This window comes from Argiope bruennichi, chromosome 6, assembly GCF_947563725.1.
Source record: "Argiope bruennichi chromosome 6, qqArgBrue1.1, whole genome shotgun sequence".
NCBI lineage: Eukaryota > Metazoa > Arthropoda > Arachnida > Araneae > Araneidae > Argiope > Argiope bruennichi.
The window spans coordinates 107,433,505-107,454,685 of record NC_079156.1 but is presented as its reverse complement, the minus strand read 5'-3'; the positions used below and the strand labels follow the sequence as shown (position 1 = coordinate 107,454,685).

At 24.7% G+C, this 21,181-nt stretch overlaps 1 protein-coding gene across 8 annotated transcripts in view; it reads left to right on the top strand.

The window, feature by feature from the left end:
* Positions 1-21,181, top strand: part of LOC129973074 (A-kinase anchor protein 13-like) — a 403,154-nt gene that overhangs the window by 352,222 nt on the left and 29,751 nt on the right. For 4 of the 8 annotated variants that reach the window (XM_056087445.1, XM_056087444.1, XM_056087447.1 and 1 more), the window contains 15 exons: positions 401-676; positions 4,756-4,907; positions 6,253-6,368; positions 7,474-7,618; positions 9,162-9,186; positions 9,545-9,682; positions 11,047-11,140; positions 11,933-12,056; positions 12,819-12,883; positions 13,469-13,520; positions 14,407-14,487; positions 17,194-17,255; positions 17,337-17,380; positions 17,672-17,743; positions 19,420-19,473. In XM_056087445.1, coding sequence (XP_055943420.1) covers positions 432-676; positions 4,756-4,907; positions 6,253-6,368; positions 7,474-7,618; positions 9,162-9,186; positions 9,545-9,682; positions 11,047-11,140; positions 11,933-12,056; positions 12,819-12,883; positions 13,469-13,520; positions 14,407-14,487; positions 17,194-17,255; positions 17,337-17,380; positions 17,672-17,743; positions 19,420-19,473 — 1,469 coding nt within the window. In that variant the 5' untranslated portion in view covers positions 401-431. The remainder of the gene's footprint in view (positions 1-400; positions 677-4,755; positions 4,908-6,252; positions 6,369-7,473; positions 7,619-9,161; positions 9,187-9,544; positions 9,683-11,046; positions 11,141-11,932; positions 12,057-12,818; positions 12,884-13,468; positions 13,521-14,406; positions 14,488-17,193; positions 17,256-17,336; positions 17,381-17,671; positions 17,744-19,419; positions 19,474-21,181) is intronic. The other 4 variants (XM_056087446.1, XM_056087449.1, XM_056087448.1 and 1 more) reach the window with 4 other exon arrangements.

Genomic DNA, 21,181 nt, shown 5'->3' with positions numbered 1-21,181 from the left:
TTATATAGGGCATGTAAATTGTTGATTGATTATATATCTTGCATTAAAATAATGATTCCACTAGCTTATGATTCCAAATTTAATTAGTTTAAGTACTAATATTCTTGGATAGTACAAGTATAACATATGATGGTATTTATAAATGATAGCATTGTTACTCTAAAAAAGTTTCAATTAAATGAGATTATATGATTTCCTATGCAATAATTTTGTTTTCAATTTCATTTTTTCTGAAAGTTATTGAATAGTGATACAATCAGTTTCATGTCATTAAATAATGTTCTTAATTATCATTTTTATTTCTCTAAAACTCTTTGTAATTGCATAAATGGTAAATTATTCCTGTATTAATTATTGCATTAAATGGATTAAAACTCATCTCATTTTTTTTAAATTATAGATGGGCCATCATCGGTGATTAAGGGGACAAAATGGCATTGAGGAGCAGGGGATCATCCTCAGAATCTGAAGGGGATGCTGTGGATTCAAGTGTTAAAATCCTCATTAATGATGTAACGCCATGTGATTCTCGAGAATTTTTGCACCTCCCATCTATTTTGTTGCAATGTCCGATACCGATGCAGGCAGACAAATTACCAGAGAAGGGTCCACTTCAGAGAAGAGCCTCTTGGACCTGTTCAAGAAATCCAGAAACTGTAGTGAAAATCACTAGATGGTAAAACAAACTTTATTATTATTGCAATGGATTTTAATTGATTTGAATTTTTGAATTTAAATTCATTAATGATTTTGATTTTTTTTCTTGGGAATTTTGTATTAATGTAATGTTGAAATGTTATCTGTAATTCAAATGCATTTTGATAAATTTGAAGTTGTAACTAAATGTTTATTTTTCACTTTTAAATATATGCATACTTTATGTCCTGATAATAATTGAGTAATTTTTCAATCCCTAATTCATCCAAGGACTTTACTACAATACAATATAGTGAATTATCTGCTTATTTTGTAGTTTTACGATACGGTTATTTCAAAGTGCTATGTTAGTTATTGAATTGTATTTTTTTAATTATTAGAAAATGGTAAATATATATACTACTTTGTTAGTTAATAAATAAGAATTACCTTATTATTTATGCATTGTTTACTGAAATTATTAAGTAAATATATTTACTTCTATTTATAGTTTAAAAATTGACGTTTATTCTCATTGTATTATTATTTGACCTAGAATTTATGTTAATTAAATTCTTATTGCCAACCTATCAGCCTTATTTTAGCCAAATTTCACTTTGTTTATAAAGCATAAATGGAAAGAAACATTTTTCTACTTCTAGTATAAAAATTAAGAATTTTCGTGAATATTGTTTTAAAACTATTCAAGCTAAAAATAAGTTATAAATTAAGAGAATTGAAGCAAAGATCAAAATGGCCACAACTTATCTCTGGAAATGTATTGGGATGAAAAGACTTTATTTGTTTTAGAAATATAAGGTATTCTATGCATTTAACATGCAAATTTTTCATTAAAAAATCATTTTTAATTAGTGAAAAAGTTTCAGAAATAGAATTTAAAAATTGTTAAATGGGAACATATTTAAACTTGGGCATAAATCGAAGAAAAAGGCCATTTTATGAGAACATGTAAAATTTCAGCTCATTCTTATGAGTAGTTTTTCCATTACATTAAGTTTTCTGTTATGCCTAAAACAATACACAAAACTTGAAATATCGATTGCCTTTTTTTGGTATTTTTTAAATGCTACTGAACTTTTATTCCTTGAAACAAATATAATTTTCAAGGTTCTTTTAACGTAACAATATATAAAAACAAATTTTGTCAGCAATAAAAAAATATCAAATCAAGGCTAAAAAAAATGTTTTCCTTTGCATTAATATTTTATTAACAATTGTCACTTATTAAATGTAGAAGATAATCTCTGTCTCTATGGCAGTCTAGAATTTTTACTTGTCAGCCTTATACAGTGTCGCTTATAGAATTTTATTTCATACTAAATACTATGTTGGATTTAATTATTTAATTTTCCAAACATTCTGATGAAGTATTTTTTTGCTTATTAATTAATGCATAATGAACTCCTTACTTTGTATCAAAAGCAGGTCCATTTGTATTTGTTTTAAATTTATTGATTTTTGTTTAAGAGCTCAATATTTCTTACACAAATGTTTTTGAAAATAATTTCAAATTTTTATCAATAAATATAAAAATTAAATTTGTATCTATTTGCAAACTTTTAAGAATAATTGTTTTTAAAAATTTGCCTTTAGAAATGTTATCACTTGTAAATTATTTTTATTGATTTTATTACTCTATTTTATATCGTTGGTTAATAAATGCTAACTTTTTTCTATCCAATTTCATCACTTAACTCTGTTGTATTGAATTAAATAGGCTCTAATATAAATTTTCAGTTATTAAGCTTGTTAAATCTTGGAAATCCTGTTTAATAATTATTCTCATAATATATATATATATATATATATATATATATATATATATATATATATATATATATATATATATATATATATATATATATATATATATATATATATATATATATAATTGTATTGATATATTTTTATAAATATATCAATACATAATATATATTTGAATCATTATTCTTTTAATTATGCTGCTTTTTTAATTTCTATTCCTATAAGAAGTAACAAAATATGAAATGAATGACAGCTTTTAGAAAGTTCTAGAATAATGGAAATTGTAGATATGAATGAATTTTTAAAGTAGTATATCTATAATAGGAATATATCCTGTGTATTTGCCTTTATCTAATGAAATCATTTGTAGTCAAAAAGCATTTGTTTAGAATATTCAGTTGCCAATAAAAAATGGAAGAAAATTGATGTACATTTATGAACGAGTGAAATGTGCTTTTTTTTTATTTGTATGCTCATAAAATAAAGTATTGTATTATACTTTATTATTGTACATTTATAAAGTATTGTCTATTTATGAGTAGTATACTGTAATGATAAGAATAAAATAAACTAATAAAGAAATGCTGAAATTAAACACAAAAGAAATAAAAGAAAATTTTCTTTCTCAGTCAGTAAAATATTAATTTTAATACTGAAATTAATATTTCTTTTAAATAACAAAAAGTATATTTAAGTTTATTTCCTCAAATAACAAAACTTTACATTTTGGTGCTTTTCAGTACTATGACAATACCTCCGTGCAATTAAAACAAAATTTTTAATGTTTTTGATTATTTCTTTCCAGGAAAGAATAAAAATTCTCCTTAATGTTTTCAATATAAATATTTTGTCATTAATGAAGTAACCATTTATATGTAGATTGTAACTTTGCAGATGTTTCTAAAATGTTACAAATATTTTTTTTTTTTTTAAGCTACTGCCAATGTGCTGAAAATATCAACATTGTACACATCTAAGTAGGGAAACTATTCTTTAACAATATATGTCAAATATCTCCTGATGTAATCATGGTTTAGCAATCAAAATATGTACTCTGAGTAATGCTCTCATGGGGAATGTATTCATGACATTAAAAATGGTTGTTGCTATAAGAAATTTCAAAGTTTAAATACATAGACAATCCCCTAAGAAATTTTTAAGCACAGCATCTTTACTGTTCATTACTACCTTTTAGATGGTATTTTTAGTTTTCACATAGAATGATTGATAATAGCTGGATGACTTTTTTTTTTTTTTTTTTCCCCTTGTGACTGTACTATTCAACTTTTAAAAAAATTGTTATTTATTGAAGAAAACTGTAAAATATTATTTGAATTACCATGTAAAACATTTTCAGAATATATGGGATTCAATTTATATATTGTGCGATTTGCATTTTTATCAAAAAGGAGTTTCTCTTTAAATATTGAATGATTTCATCAATGGTTAAAGAAAGCTTCTTAACAGTATTTCTTTTAATGTTAAATGGTGTTTCACCTGTTGAAACGAAATTTAATCTTCTAGGAAAAGAGTTTACAAAAGAAAATAAAGCAATTTTTTTCATAAACATTTGCCATAACATATTGCTGGATTAAAAGTTACATGTTATAGCTTACTACTTCAAATTCTTTATCCTTCAAAGAGCATGGGATCAGTTTTTAACTCTCCAGCTGCTTATCCTGTGATTTCCATGGGTTAGCAATCAGTCCTTTTTTTTTTTTTTTTTTTTTTTTTCTATTGCATCCTGCATTTTCACAGTTTAGTGTTTTTATTTTTAAGATAACATATTTTTTATATCATTATCGTGTAACATGTAATATCTGTTCACTTTGTTTGAAAAATATTTGAACTTATTGCATCTAAATAGTATGAACTATAGCATCTAAATAGGGACTTTTAAAAACTAAGCAGTCAGCGAGGGTTAAAATCAAAGTACATAAAACTGTCTACACTTTATTATTTTTCATAGTTTAAAAAAAAATTAAGGATTCTGTTGTCAAATAAATCACTGCTTATCTCCTCCTCAGAAATTCCATATTAGAACATAAAAATTTCTATTGATTGGAATTTTTATAATTTATTTTATTAAGCAAACTGAAAGATTTATCTTAGCTATGTTAAATGTGAATCTCAAATTAAATCAATTGCATTGAATTTATAAATTATTTTTTATGATAAGGTTACCTTTTGTATGATTTAAGAAAATATAAAAGCAAGTATTTAGTTTTGCATCCTTTTTTTAATTATTAATGTATTATTTTACTATACTGGCTGTAATAATGTATATGACTTGCATAGCTTTTAGAAAATCTTTTGATATATTTATTATTTTAGTTGGAGTCTGGGAGTTCTTATAACAGACTTAGAACATGCAATTAAGAGAACAACAGAGGAAATAATCTTTCGCAGTAGATTTTCAACAACTAAAGAGGGAAGTTCTGATAGTATACCCGATGGTATTAAAGATAAGCAACGAAGTTTTTCTGGTAAGTTTCTTTTAGATATTTCTACATTTAGATATTAAATTAACACTCATTGCAGCATTCAATCTTCTTTTTATTGTAGTATTAAGAGTATAGTATTCTTTTGTCTGTTTGGCCTGTTTAAAATAATTATCTGTGAAATAATTTATTTTGAGCTTAAAGAAAAAAGCAATCAGTTTTTAAGGATTTTTTTTTAATTATCAAATCTGATTTATTTACTGTAGACATATTTTTTTATATTATATTATTTTACCCATATATCAATGAATAATAAAATAAGTTTCTAAGAACTGAGCTAGTATTTTGCATTTATTTTTAAAGTGTATAAACTCAAACTGCCTATGCATATTTTATGTTTCCTGCAATTGTTAATCATAAAATTTATTTTCAAAATGCAGCCATTATTTTTATTCTTGCTTTCTTTTTTCTGTAGAATATTTTTTTTAATATACTGGATGTATTAAGAGCCTGAAAATAGGAATAAATTTGTTTTGTTTGTATAAGGATGGTGAGCATTAATAGAATTTTGGCCTGTTCCATTTTCTTGTTACCTATTCTACCCATGCACAACATTGGTCAAATGATTGGAAGTCTATAAATGTCAATTTTCAATGTATAAAATTAATATTATATATGAAATTTTATATTAAAACTTTCAGATATACAGAAGGTAATGAATTGTATTTTTTCCATTCATATTAATTTATTTCTGCACTACTTCTTTGACAAGAAGTTTTAATATCCATATTATGAATGAATTTTTAATAATTCCATCACATAATTTCATCTTTTTTTTTTTTTTTTTTTGCTTTGTTTGAAAAATTTAATGTATATTCTCAAACTCCGTAATAATTTTCAATGCCATGTACCTACCATTAGTAAGATTTTGGAAACAAAATTATCATTTTGAAATTATTTACTTTGTTTCATTTTTGAGATAATGTAAGGAATGATGAAGTAATCTTTATTTTTTGCCCTTTTACTGCATTTCAAAAAAAAATTAAGAAAATATATAAAATTTAATTTTTAATTAATTTTTAAATTAAATAAAATTATAAATTAATAAATTTTTTAAATCTATTTTTACTATTTAATTTATAATCATTTTTTAAAAAATTTTAAAGGATTGTTTACTTTTCAGTTGTCTATTCTTATTGTTTTTAATATTATTTAAAACTTCATTGAAATATGTGCATTAATGAATTTATTTGCTTGCGAATTCAAACTTTCCTTGTGCATTTAATTTAGAATTGGGATCCATAGTTTAAAAAGGTCTAATTATAACTGATTTCTTTTCCTGTCAGAGGTCATTTATCCGTCTAAAATTATTTTCTCTGGTTATATTTAGCAGGAAGCGGCGATGATGTGTTCAATTTTTGCAATCAGTTGCAGGATTCTGTTCAAAGCATGAACGACGTAATGCCATCTAACCAAGCTCGTTCATTATCTATAAGCATTGGGGAGGTAAGTTAATGACTATTTTATCTACTATGTATAAAATATTATTTTTAATTCTAATGTATATTAATTATCCAACCATTTTCAAACTATGATTTTGTCTTTAATTTATTTTTATGCAATTTATTTGTTAGAAACTGGATCCAATGTTACTATCTCGATAGTCTTGAATTATGCGTATATTCCATTAATGTAATTATAAATGCAACTGCCACACTCATGCTGAAGGACTGCATTATTTTCTTAAATCGGATAGTGTGGCCAAAAGTGAAAAGCATTGTTACCCGTCCTTTCTGGTATATATCAAATCAATACAATCAAACATTAAGAGATTCAAAAATATGGAAATTGCTTTGTGAAATTTTACAATATCTTTGCCTTCATAATTATGAGACTAAAAAATATACAAATCATGACTTTTGTTTAGATGAAATATTACAATTAGGATAAATTTTCAGATTTTTAATTTTAAGTTATGTGAAAATATTCAGGATAATTTTTTTAAATATTTTAAAATAGCTATATTTTTGTATATTTGTATAGAAAAGATTTAAAAAAACGTCTATAAAACCAAAATTAAAAGATAATAACTAGTTTTTTGGGGGGAGGGGTGCTAAAAAGTGGTATAAAGCAAAAATCTTCTAGTTTAGAGGTTCATCAAATGATTCGCTTAAAATTTCGCAAATAGCGTAAGAAATATATTATCTATTTCCTGGAATAAAAAATACGCTGTATTTCTAACCATTCTTTAAATATTGGGGTTCAACTGATTAATAATACAAAATTTTCACTTATTTTCCCCCCACATTGTGAAGCATTAAAACAGAAATTTAAAAAATGGGATTTTTATTATCTAGAGTGGTTACGGTTTGGTTTGATTAGCAAAATGAATAATCAAATTTATTAATTGCCTCAAAAACAAAGATGATGCAGAATTTGATTATGATTTAATTTAAATCCTAACTTAATTGCGACTTAAATTCGCACAATATTTTGAACTTCATGTTTGATTGTATACAAAGTGAAATATATTTAAACATTAAAAGTGCAATTGATTTTAAATTAATTATATTTTAGTTTTTTAAAAGTAATTTATTTATTTATTGAACAGCCAAAAGTTGCTAAAAAGAACTCTTTGACTGCATTGGAAAGTAAGAATTCTGGTAAAGAAGAATGGTTAATTGCTCCTAGATCAACACTCCAGAAATCAGTTTCAACACCTTCTATTGTTGCTGCTCAAGAAATTCAAGAAATTGGTATATATATTAAATTTTTACATTAAATTGCAATTAACACTTCATCACATGCATCCATTTTTTAAACATTAGCACGTGTGGGGTCAGTTTGACCCCAAATTGTCAGGCATTTATTCATCTTATTTGCTACCTGTATAAAAATAAAATACAGCCAAAATATATAAATGGTTTTCCATAGAAATATTTTCTTATTTAAGATACAAGTCAGTTTTTAATGAGAAAAACCAAAATCGAACTTGGCCTTTTTTTCCCATACCTTTTCTGTATTCGTTTCCATTTTCCCCATTCCATTCATATAAAACTTATTATTTTTAATATAAGTAGTTTTTTTTTTCCTGTATAAAAGTATTAAAAAAATAAGATCTACTTTTTGCATATAGTTTACATTTGAAATTTTTTGGAAAAAGCTTAAACATACCAATTTGAAAATTCATATCTTTTGTCTTTCCTTTTTATATACATACTCAAAAAATACTTTTATTATTTCTAATTCAGAGTGAAATTAATTGGTAACATAAATTTCCAGATAATTTATTCATATTATAAAAGAATGTATTTTATATAGTGATTTGTTACATTTTTCATGATCAGGAAAGTAATCTGTATTTTGTTATTCTGTTGTATCATCATCATTTTCCAAAATTTCATGAATATATAACAAGTTTAAGCTATCATCATTTTGTGTATAAGTAGAAAAACATGCAAGAAGATCTCTGAATCTGTATTGCTAACTAACATACTCATAACATTTAAAGAATCTTAAATATTAGCACATGCAGAGGTCAAGTTGACCCCAACTTTTAAAAAAATGCGATACATTGTTTCATTGATTTCTGTTGTTCTAATCTTCTTTTAATTCTTTCATGAAGGTATAGGAAGTAATAAGTATAATTTTTTTTTAAATTCCTAGAATTTTTTAACAAAAGAGAAAGATTGGAGTCAAAGAAGACTCCAAAGGCCCTGTACATGTGCTGATGGGTTAGAATGAAATGAATTAAATTATAAACTGAAATGGAATTTGAGGCAGACAGAATTTTTCACCTTGTATAGGCACTTACTAATGTTGTATCAGCATTTCATCTCAGCATAAGACTAATTTATTGTACTTTTCATTACTTAATTGAAAATGTTCTCCCTAGCTTTATTATATCATGATATTGTAATAGATAAACATGTTGCTCAGAATAACCCCACAATATTTAATATGAAATAACTCATTTCATCAATAGTTTAAGGTATAAGACTTTAATCAAAAATGTGATGCAATGAAATATAAATAATATCAAATATGTAATAAATTATAAGGAATTTTACATAATATATATAACCATATATTTGTTTTTATCCTATTTATGATATATTTAATAATATTTTTGTATTGTATTATGTTAATGAACTGTAAAAGTAGCAAATTGCATTGTAAGTGGTAGTAAAATTACATTTACTTACTTTCCTTTATACTGAATAATTTTTTTGAATTTTTAATTTGATAAAAGAATGCAAAATTTTTATAATTTTTAATTCTCAATTTTTACTTTTTCAGCTCATCGAAGAGATGGTAGAGACAGGTAATGTTTAATTATTAAATCTAGAAATATCATACTAGTTCATGAATATTTTTCATTTGAAATTTTGAATTTAAATCCTTAAAATTTCTTGTTGATTTACAAAATAATTTGCAATATTTCACCTTCTTATTTGTTATTTTAATGTACATAAACAGTTTTCATGTTTGTTTGTTTTTTGTTCAGTTCATTATATATATATATATATATTATTTCAATTATATCCTCTTTATTGCATCATTATTAATCTCTATTTTTAATTAGTTTATATAAGTGTTTGGTTTCATAATTTTTTTACAGTTTAGATTTTATTATGCATGATTATTTTATTTTGCAATGTGCATGATCATATTTTCTTTAGTTCATTCGGAAGAAATCGTTTCTCATTTCAAAATGTTAGAAATTCATGTATTGAAATTATGCATGAAGATGATGAAGAGCAGGAGGATGTAAATATCAAAAGATTAAGCACCTTTTCTCTAGCTGGTCTGTTTCGAGAGTAAGCCTTTTTTTGATTTTATTCTTATTTTCTAAGCATTTTATTTTATTAATTTTAAAGCATTTTATTTTTTTTAATTTTCTAAGCATTTTATTTTATTATGAAGTTTTATTTCTATTATTTAATATATTATATGTATTTTAAAATGTAGACTTTTTTGAAGTCATATTTAAATTGCTTATTCTCCTTTTTAAGTTAATGTTATGTTCTTATACTTAAAATCTTGAAATGCTATTTTTTTCTGTTCTGATGTTTTAAAATATTTTTTGAATTAAAATTGGTTTGAGAAGGAAAAAATTCATTTTCCTTATTATGCAAAATTAATTTTGTTTTTAATAGTTTTGATTTATGATCAATTAATTACATTCACATTTATTGTTATGTTTTAAGTTACTATTGTGATGATTGATTAGTTATTTTGATGATGATTAACTAATCAAGTTGTCATTATGGCTTGAGATAAGAAATGAAATCACTTAAATTTTTTTGTTTCATTGAAAAGTTAACAAAAACTTATTCCAACTTTCTTTTCAGCATTAGATGTTGAAAGATTACCATCTTATAACAATAATTAGATAGTTGAAAGATTGCCATCTTATAATAACAATAATTAGATAGTTGAAATCTCATTATGTGATCAAAGTACTTATTGATATTTGTTGTTTTTGAAGCTATTAATAGCAGCTGTAATCGAATATAATAATCTGGACTCTGTGAAGGTTATTTTAAAATTAGATTAATCAGATCTCTCAGAAATCTCTTCCTAAAATAATTCTCATAATTTTAGATAAGGTCTCTATATTATTGCACTTGCAGATAGACTTAATGTCACAAATGTATTCTTCATATTCATGATGGTCTGAAATGTTTTTTTTTTTTTTTTTTTTTGTTTTTTTTTTTTAATGTCAGTTTTAACATCTTTTTACTTCCCTCTATTTGTAAAGGAGAAAATAAGTATTCCAATAAAACTTTTAGTGCCTTTTTTGTTCTTGCTTAGTAACATTATGACATTTATGAGTGAAGATATTCTTTTGGGATTTATGAATCCAATTCAGAAAGGTTTTTTTTTTTGTTTGCTTGTTTTGTTTTTTTTTAATGAAAAGATTTAAAATCATCCATTTTGAATAGTTATGAATAAGGATTCAACTATTGTTTTAAATTAAATTAGTTTATTGTATTAATAACTGCTTGAATGAATTCTGTTCAAAGAAATCATATTAAACTCAAAAAATTTTTTCATAAATGGTTAAATTAAAATCTGATTATGTGCTTAACTCATGTATATTTTATTATAAATATTCTTTTATTTATGCAATTCTGTCTGATTGTTTCTAAAATTTTAAATAAGTTATTTCTAATTTTAGAAATCTATTGAAAACTGGAGCTCAAGATGGTGAAGATGATAAACCATTCAGCAAAAGAAAGAAAAGAGGCAGTTTATTTTTTAGAAAGAAAAAGGTACTGTCTCTATGTTTAATGCTTATAGAATTTTGATGCAATCAAAATCAGGAACTAAACATAATTTGCTTTATGCTTATTCAAATTGTCTAATGAATTCCTGAATTATTTAACATATGGTTTGAGAGTATTATTAAATATATATCAGTGTGCAGATTTCTATCGTATGAGAACATTTTTTTGTGTGTGATTTATTTCACCAATAAAATATCTATAAATATATACCAAATGTAAACCCTAAATTTATCAGTGATTGGTGATATGATTTAAAAATTTGAAAAACTGAAATCTACAGCATCATATATTGTTTGAAGATTGGTGTTTCTATTCCCATATTATTAGAACTTGTTGTTCTTTAACTATCATGTGTCAAGATATTGGGAAGCCTATACAAAGTCAAAAGTAAAGTTTCTGAAAAATGCACTTTTATTAGTAAAATTATGGAATAAAAATTTTTATGTATTCATATGTTCTATTTTCTGTCTTTAATTTATAATATGTTATTATTAATTTTTTTATTTTTTTTCTCAAATTAGTTCCATGTGGCATCATATATAATCAAAATGTAATTCAATTAATATTATTCAATTAACATAACGTGCTATTATCAAGAAACAAATGTACCAAATTTCAGAACTCCAGCCCAGAATTGTGAGAAAATAAATTGCAATGTTTTTGTTTTTTTCTTTACAAGTATGAAAGGAGTCAGGTTAAATAAAAGTTTGTAGGAAAAAAAATGTATTTAATTTCAATCAACTGATTTAATAATTGTTTTTATTTCTTATTTTTCAGAACAAAGAGAAAGAAAATAAGAAGAATTCCTCTCATCACTTTGTATCCATTTGTTACAGCACCGCCGCTACGTGTGATGTCTGTAGTAGAGGCTTAGCCAATAAATCAGCCTTGAAATGCGAAAGTAAGTTAAAAAATAGAATTTATATTGTGGTAACGATTTTTTTGTTTGTTTGTTTGTTATTGAAGTATTTAAAAACAAGTTAAGTCTTTCATTCCATTTTTAAAGAAACTTCATTGCGATTTCAAATGTTATTTATTTTCATGCATTTGTTGATACAAACACAATTTAACCCGTTTTTAAACTTTTCTTCAACACCAAAACTAAAAATGTGTTAAATCATTACATATTTTTGATTTTGTCTTGGAAGACATGAATTACAATTAGAGTATATTTAGTATAAATGATAAACTAATGTATGTTTAGTATAAATGTATAATGTAAGTTTAGTATAAATAAATATTGGATGTAGTTTGTTTTTCCTTAAAAGTTTGAAAATTTGTCCTGATTATATTCTTTCATATTGAAAAGTCATGATTGGTAGGAAATTTATTGATTTCAAAATTATGGTGGCAATGTTATAGTAAAATTTAAATTACACAAAGTAATTTCCATATTCTTGAATGTACTAATGTCAGAGGGTATTGATTTGATATAAACCAAAAAGGAAAAGTAGCAACTGCTTTTTCCTGCTGGTTATTCAGGTTGTTCTTTAAATTATCTATTTATTTTATGCATCCATGAATAATTTATTTTTTTTATCTGTATCATTTCATTACATTGTTTTTTTAAAAAATAAATATCTATTTAGATTTTTGTTACAAATTTAAAATTTTTAGTGATTAAAATACTAATTTGTAAATTAAAATATTTTTTCTCTCCTAGATTGTTCTGTAACGGTTCATGACAGCTCTTGTAAAGATCATGTTCCTCATTGCATTCAATCAAAAGTGAGTACTTTAATTCTTCTGATATTTAACGTGATTTAAAAACTTCAAATTATTCAGTTGATTTAAAAGTTATTATATTCCTATGATAGAATTTGCTTGTTACATAATCTGATTTTTGTTATATGAAATAGATGAACTGGTATCACATTGTTAAATGGCAATTTGTTATAAGTAAAATTATTGGAGTCTTAGCTTTCGTGAGCATTTAGCAAAAATTTATTGAAATCTTGACTTTTTTGAGCATTTAGTAAGAAAAATTAGAAAATCTGTTACAAATTCTTGATTACCTATAAATAAATAAATTTAAATTTAATATTTAAATCTTTTTCTATAAATTTGGCGAAATATGACGAATTGTGTGTTCTGACATAGTAAATATTTGTAAAAAAAAAATTTCTGAAAGATCCTTTAAAAAATTGTTTGATTATAATTAGCAATACTTTTGTACATTATACTTTTTTCTTGCTTTAATGTTTGTTAGTAGATATATTTTTTTGAATCTGTCAAAGTGAAGTGAAATTTTAGAATGTGTTTTTCATGGAATTTTTATGAAGTTAAAAGTTTAATACTATTTCTTAATTGCAGGTTCCATCAACAGCAGATAAAGAAGCTAACTCATCTTTACTCATTCCATCTGGTGAGCTTATTTTTACTGGATTTTTGAATAAGTTCATTGAAGCTTTCACAATTTTGTAAAGAAATCATTTAACTTACTGGGCTAATTATAATCTCTCTAATCATGGCCTAAAGCTAATTTCCAAACTATTAGTTTTGAGGCATATACTTCCAATTAGAAAGTCTCTAATGACATTAATTATTGTATTGTATTTTGTATGCATCAAAAAATATGCTACTAAGGATATTATAATCTAAATTTTTTATACAGTCCTCGAGTCATATTTAGTAAAATATTCTTGTTACACTTACATTTAAAAAAGGAAACCATTCTTCAATGCCTATAACTGACTAAATAATGAAGTTCTGAATATCACCCCTTTTAGATTATTTTAAATCATTACATTGGCTGCATCAAGGAAGATTTACCAACCAATGTTCTTGAGGGCAGAAATAAAGAAAAAATCATTACTTCAAATCTCAATGTATTTAGAATATTTTATAAAACTATGTGACTGCATTAAAAATTTAGATTTTATAATTTTGGCCTAAACAATATGAAATCTAATTACATCACTTAGAGCATTTTTCCAATTGGAATTATGTACCTACGTTGAATGATATTAGCTATTGCCTATTGTTAAAGTTAGCACCTTGAATTTGCATTATCTAAGTCTGCTATATATATATATATATATATATATATATATATATATATATATATATATATATCACAAAAATTAGTATGTTAACTTTCAAATTAATTTCTGGCATTTTAAATTAATTTTTTATTGATTTTTGTTATTTGTTTTTTTAACATTCTTTTGTTTAATTAACGTTTTGCTTTTGCATGAAGTTTAACAGATGCATGTTAACTGCTGTTTTTTATTTAACCATTACTATTCCAGGAAGTGTTCGTTATCCCTCTCGTTATCGTCATCTAGTAGGAGTTCCCACTCTAACTCATAGTCAGAGCTTAATTCATATAGGTGCGTAAGTGGTAAAATAATTCTCTTGGTTATATCAATATAATATAATTAAGAGAATTGTTTTGTTTCATTCTTAAAAGCTTAAACTGAATTCAGATTAGCAAATAACAAAACTGATAAATAACTTCATAAATCATTTTTCTCCCACATAAAATATCAAAAATGCATGAGAATATTTATTATTTATTTTTATCTTGTTTTTCACATTTATTTTTAGTAGTCATTTTGTTTTGTGTTCTTTATCCCACCTTTCAAAAAATAGAATCATCTATTTAAGTGTAACCAATAAAGAACTTAAGTCATTTTGAAAATTAATATTTTTCTTAAGTTTTTTTTTACAGTATATTTAATCACACAGTTGCTGCTCTTTTAAGGTGTGAAATTTTATAATTGTATTTTATTTTCAAATACTATGGGAAAATACATGAGAATCTAAAAATAGCAAATGTGAGTTAAAAATAGTGCAATGCAAAATAATGCAGACAAATCATTTCACATATTGATCTCAAGTATATAACACATTCTCTCCCCCCCCCCCCAAAAAAAAATTATTTATTCAACTATAGGCATATGTAGTGTAGCACTAGTGCTTTATGGCATAAGCTGTCATTAAATTAAGCATAAGTGCAACACTAAGCTATATTTAATATATTAAGTGGCTTAAAGTAACTTAAAAATAAGTTTTTTTAAAGCTTGTGTGATAATCAGTTTTTACATGGGTTTCAAAATTGCAGCGAAATTACTCTTCTGTAATTTTGTCTTGCATAAGAAAGCTTTTTGAGAGAGGTTATTTGTATTTTATTGTGGTAACTGATTCCGTCTTTAGATCACATGAAGCTTGAATTTACATTTTCATTTTTAGCATGTGTAACTCTTAAAATCATAGAAAAAAAGAAATAGAATTTCAATCCTTTTTGCATTATGCATATATGATTGTAAATGATGCATATATGATTTATGGATTATGCAAATATTTTAAAATAATAATTAAGTATCAGTTGACATTTTTTTAAATATTTTACTCAAGGGATATGTATGAGATAATTTCAATTTATTCTTATCTTGCAATTTCTAATTGCAGGTGGTTTAATTTTTGTTCATGAGCATGATCTTTGCATTTTGAATTTTAGAGATCAAAAATGTTCAAACTAAGACAAAATAATTTTATATTCTAATTAATAGTTTAATTATTGATTAAAACTTAGTTACAATTTGCTTCTGATTGCCTGATTAAATTAATATGTTAATTAGTAAAATGTAGACAGATCAAAATTAACCGTCAAAAATTTATTTAAAAATCAACAATACTTGGTAATGTTTAGTAACTTAACTGCACAGTATTACAGTTGCAAAATAATGGCAGTGAATAGAGAAGCAAGAAGTTGTAAAGATTGACAATTGTATTAAAATTCTGAAAACAGATGCATCATTACTAATCATAACTGTCAATTCTTATATCCTTCCAAATGCCTGTAGATTTAACTCATAAAGGTTGAGCTAGATCTTCTGAGTATTGAATAAATAAGTTTTTTTATATGGTATTGGTCCTGTGAATTCCTTCTATGGCTAACTCATTCACTTTATCTGTGTCCTACTGACTTTTCTTATACAGGCATATATGAAAGACAGATTTTATGATTATCTTATTCCTTTTAAAATGCTTAGTGATACAAATACTTGCAACAATCAAAATTATTAGTGATATGCTTTGTACACTTGCATTGCTTTAAAACGAGTTGTTAATATAATTAAACTAAATTTGTATACTTGCATTCAGAGATCAATGCAAAACCTGTATTTTTCTCAACACTGAAACTTTAAGCACTTACAATAAACATATTTCAGAATATTATTACTACCCAAAAGAGTGTTGAATCCCTGTTTTTTTTCTATAGCTTTTGTATACATAAAAAAAAAGATTGAAATCATTTTGTTTGTCCACCGCTGTCTTTAATGTCCTTGTGTGATCCTATGTTCCCTCTGCAATTTTATATGCAAATGTTGTTATACTTTTTCTATATTCCTGATCTCCCTACAAATTACTAAGCAAGCATTCAGAATCACCTGTATAAACTAAAGAAATTACGCAAGAGAAACAATAATCTTTAAACATAAATGTCAAACCCATTATCAGATTTAAACAAACAGCTTAGCTCAAAATTATACCCTCATTATCCAGCTTCTATTTAAATTAATATCAAGCAATTATAATCTAATTCACAAACCATGAAACTTTTTATTATGAAAATTTTTTTAAGTTTTTTTTTTTTTGTTTTGTTTTTTTTTGTTTGTTTTTTTTTTGTAAATTTAGTTTTTTTTTTAAATTTTCTGGAATAAAAGTTTGAATGATTTAGTAATTTTGATGGAAAAAAATTCTAGTGAATTTTCTAATAAAGCATATAACTGGAGGGGGAAAAGGCCACATCCGATGCTGGGAAAATTAACTATTGCCCTTGAATTCCATTTCAAAAAATCTGTTTATAAAATTTGAAATGAAAACAAAATAACAATATAATTTTTCATCTTAAAGCTCACAAATTTAATTTTTTTTAAAGAATATCTGATCAAATTAATAGTAAAATTTTAAGGGAATCATTATCAGTTTGAAATCATTATTCTGTTATGATCAGTGATGTAGTAAAAACTTTTAGAATAATAAACATTTCAGTATTGCGAAAACTATAAAAAAGATCTTTTTCCATCTAGGTAAACATCCTCAGCCAAATAAAGAGAAAAAATCCTCTCTTACGGATTCAACCCGTATAAATGTAAGTTTTAAAAAATCAGCAAAATTATCTATATTGCCTTTTTTTTTACTATTTGATTTATTTTTGAAATTTTTTTTCAAGGTAACAAGTGCAGAACCGACAAAAACTTCTTCATCCTCCTCAAAGTAAGTTTTAATAATTTACATTATTCTAAGAATCTCTTTTAGTAAATTAAATGAATTTGTTAAATTGAACTCACTGTAGAAAATATAGCAAATAAAAAGGAATAATTAATAATTTCATAATTATATTTTTATCATTCTTAGCATTTTCCTTTAAAGCAACTGAATTGGAAACTTTAGTAAATTCCTGTATAATAACTAAAAAAGAAAAAAGTCACTTAACTGGTATATGCAAAGAGTATCATATTTATGACATGAAATAGTAAGAAAGTGAATTCTCTCTTTGTCCTGCAGTGCACCACGTAAAAACTACACTCCCAGTGGCTATTCTCAGTGGCGTAGAGTGGCCACTAAACTGGGGGTCAAGTAAGTTAACTCTGTATGCTTTTCAGCATGCCTGCCTTTGTGGTCTCCTTCCCAACGTTTTTAGGCTACCCCTAAGTGTTATTGTTGTTTCCAAATCAATCGAGACAATTTCCTTACTGTTTTGCTTTGTATAAATCATTTAAGTGTGGTCTTTTATGTGTCTAATCTTTGGAGGTTTATTTTTGTCACTGCAATGTTATTATTTGTATATAATTGCTAAAAAGGATAATCTAAATTGTTTTTAAAAAAATTTTTTTAAACCTTAATTATTATTGCTCAGAAATTACTTCTATAAAATATAAATTTCAGAACATTAGGAAAAAACAAAATATATAAGTTTTCTATGTATTTTGCGTTTTTGTTAAATTTTATTTATGTATTGAGTAAACAGAAGTTTCTTTAAAATTTGTGTATAGTGTATGATGACTTAATGTTTTTGATAAGTTTTGCTTATAACATATGTTAAGTTTATTTTTGTTCAAAGGATATATTACCTGTTTTATTAATACTTGTTATGACAATGTTTGTAGATATCAAATTCTTTATTCATGCATGAAATACTAATATACGTATGCATGATTTTTTTTATTTCATTTGTTTTACAAAATTAGGTTATTTTAAAGTCTGCTTTCCTTTTGTATTTAGTCCTGTTATGTGTATTCTAAAAATTTTACTTAAGTTATAAAATAATATACTTTTTCATATATTTATGTTTAATAAAATTATATCATATTTTGTCTTGAGGTATGAAATAAATTTCCTTCTTAAAATATAATTTTATTGATTCAGATACTTCATAATTAAAGGAATGTGTTTTTCATGGGGGGCTTTTCAAAAAAGAAACAAAATTTCTTGGCTCCTATATTTCATTTTGATATAAATTTCAAGCAGATTGAATGTCTTAAAACTCTATCTATGCGTTGTATGATCTGATGTCAATAGTTTTTCCACTGTCCAATTTCGATTGAATTTAGATTAAATTAATGCCATTTTGAAAGAAAGAATTATCCTGGAAATAACATCTGTATCAGATTTCAAAGTTTTGATGTGTAAACAATTCCTGCTAGAAAGATCTGATGTACATGCATAGATATGAATCCTATTTTCTCATATCCAACTAAATCTGGGATTAGCATAATCTTATTGTAAAATTCTGTGTAACTTGATTATTCAAATAGCAAAAGTAATTTGAAAAACTTTATAACAGATAAACAAAAACAATGAAATCAATAAATTCTTTAAAAATGATGCAATATTAAATTAATTATATACAAATTATTACATTGCAGTGATGAAAAGTGCAAAGATTTAATCCCATTGCTTTTATAAATGGTTTTATTTGATCAACTTTTTTTGCATGTTTTGATTGATGAAATTTTTATGTATGTTATTTGTCATGAATGTGAATTTGCATGTTTCATGTTTGCTTCATTTTTCTTAACTTTTTATTTATTTCAAAATTAATGGAATGTTGTCTTTTATGAATTTCAGTTTTTTTAAAAATATGTTTGCTATTATTCAATGATATTTTTTTCTTTCTATGGATTCTTAGCAAATATTTTTATCTTTTAAAGAATTTATTTATTTTTCTATAAATTATTTATAAGGAACTACATTCATATAAAATACAACAATTTGGCTATTATTAACTGTAATGTACTTTTTTTCTTTCATAGTAAAGTCATATGTGAAGAAAAAGAGGTTGAAGCAGTTGAAGATATAAATACAAAGTAAGACTAATTAGTAATTCAGTAGTAAAGCATGATTAACTCTTTTTTAATATGCCATCTTGATATTTGTTAATGCTGTGTTTATATAAGCTAATAATTTCTAAGTGTTGGTTTTGCTAATTTAACTTATAAGTACTTTGCATGTTTTTGAATTTCACTTTTGCTTATCTGATACTTTATGAAAACCGCATGCATACTTTTAAAGAAATGAAACCCATTGAATTATTCCTGATATTTTGTGTATATTCTGCATAGAAATAAAGAAAATGCAAAAAGTGTCTTTTCTTTTAATTAACATGTTTAAATCAAATGTCCAATTTTTTAAGAATGTGGCATTTGAAAAAAACATTTAAAAAATCTGTTTTTTTATGCTGTAAACAATTAGGTTTTGTTTAAAAACAGCTTTCTGCTTTTTATTTATTATAAATCATTCAGATAATTTTGTCAGCAAAAATTAGCATGTTCTATTTAATTTTTTCCTTTCTTTAAGTAGGGAATTTTCTAACACAAATCTAATAAGTTGAGAATTTTTTTTAAATTGACTGTGTAGAGGTGATTTTAGAAGTCGGTTTAAATTTTGAATTGCTATATGGTATTTTTAATAAAATAAAATGAAAGATGAAATGTTCCATATTATTTAGACTAAACTTTATTTATTACAATTTCAAGGAAAGTAATAAACTGTTCATAAAGACAAGTTAATGTTGAATAGTGATTTTCAGAAATTATATGTTATAGCCCATAAGTAAAAAAATTTTTGCATTTTCAGCATACCTTTTTTTATAAAATACTTTATTACTATTCAGAGTGTTTGATAATTTGTGTGATACTTATAAATTTGTTGGATTTCCTATTTAATGAAACTCACTAGGAGTGATATGTATAAAATTCCATATATAAACTGTTATTTAATTTAACATGAAATCAAATTGTGTCTTTTTGTGAATGGCAAATATGCTCTATTACTCTTGTAAAATTGCATTAGGCCAGTAAGCCAGCTTTAAATGAATCCAATTTTATGAATACCTTTCAAGAATTTTATGTATCTCACAAAAAATATTTTGAAACCAGAAAACATATTGGTACATCAGAATATTATGGATTCATTGTGCTTTATCTTTGAAACTGTTATATAATTTTCCCACCATAATTTCTTATTCCCAAAAAATGTTATTTGCTTCTTCTCTGATAATTGTTTTGAAAAAAAAAATCTAAATCAATTGGTGGGTTAGAATTATGTGTTTCAATTTTCAAGAAAATTCTTTCCGTAAATTATTCTACTGTAAATAACCTCTTGTATAATAACTTGATTCTTCAAGCCATTCACCAAAGCTTTTTTTTTTTTTTTTTTTTTGTCATTAATAAATTTGAAAGCCTTTTTTGGATATTTACAAACATGCAGACAGTTTGGTGGTAATGAGGGTAAATCACACCTGGAACATGATATGTGTTTGGCTCCCAAGTCAATGGGACGAAATTATTTTACCCCCCCCCCTCTTCTTGTCATATTTAGATTTCAAAAATTATAAAAATACATGGCTTCATTTTCATGGACCCTTTACCATCCATACTTCTGTTGTTGTCTGACACTGTATGTGATACAGGGGTGTTTGTGCTCCGGGGAAACCCCGGAATTCCGGTGATTTTGAACTTCGATACCCGGAAATTCCGGGGATCGTCGTTCAAAAGGAAGTAGGAATAATAATGA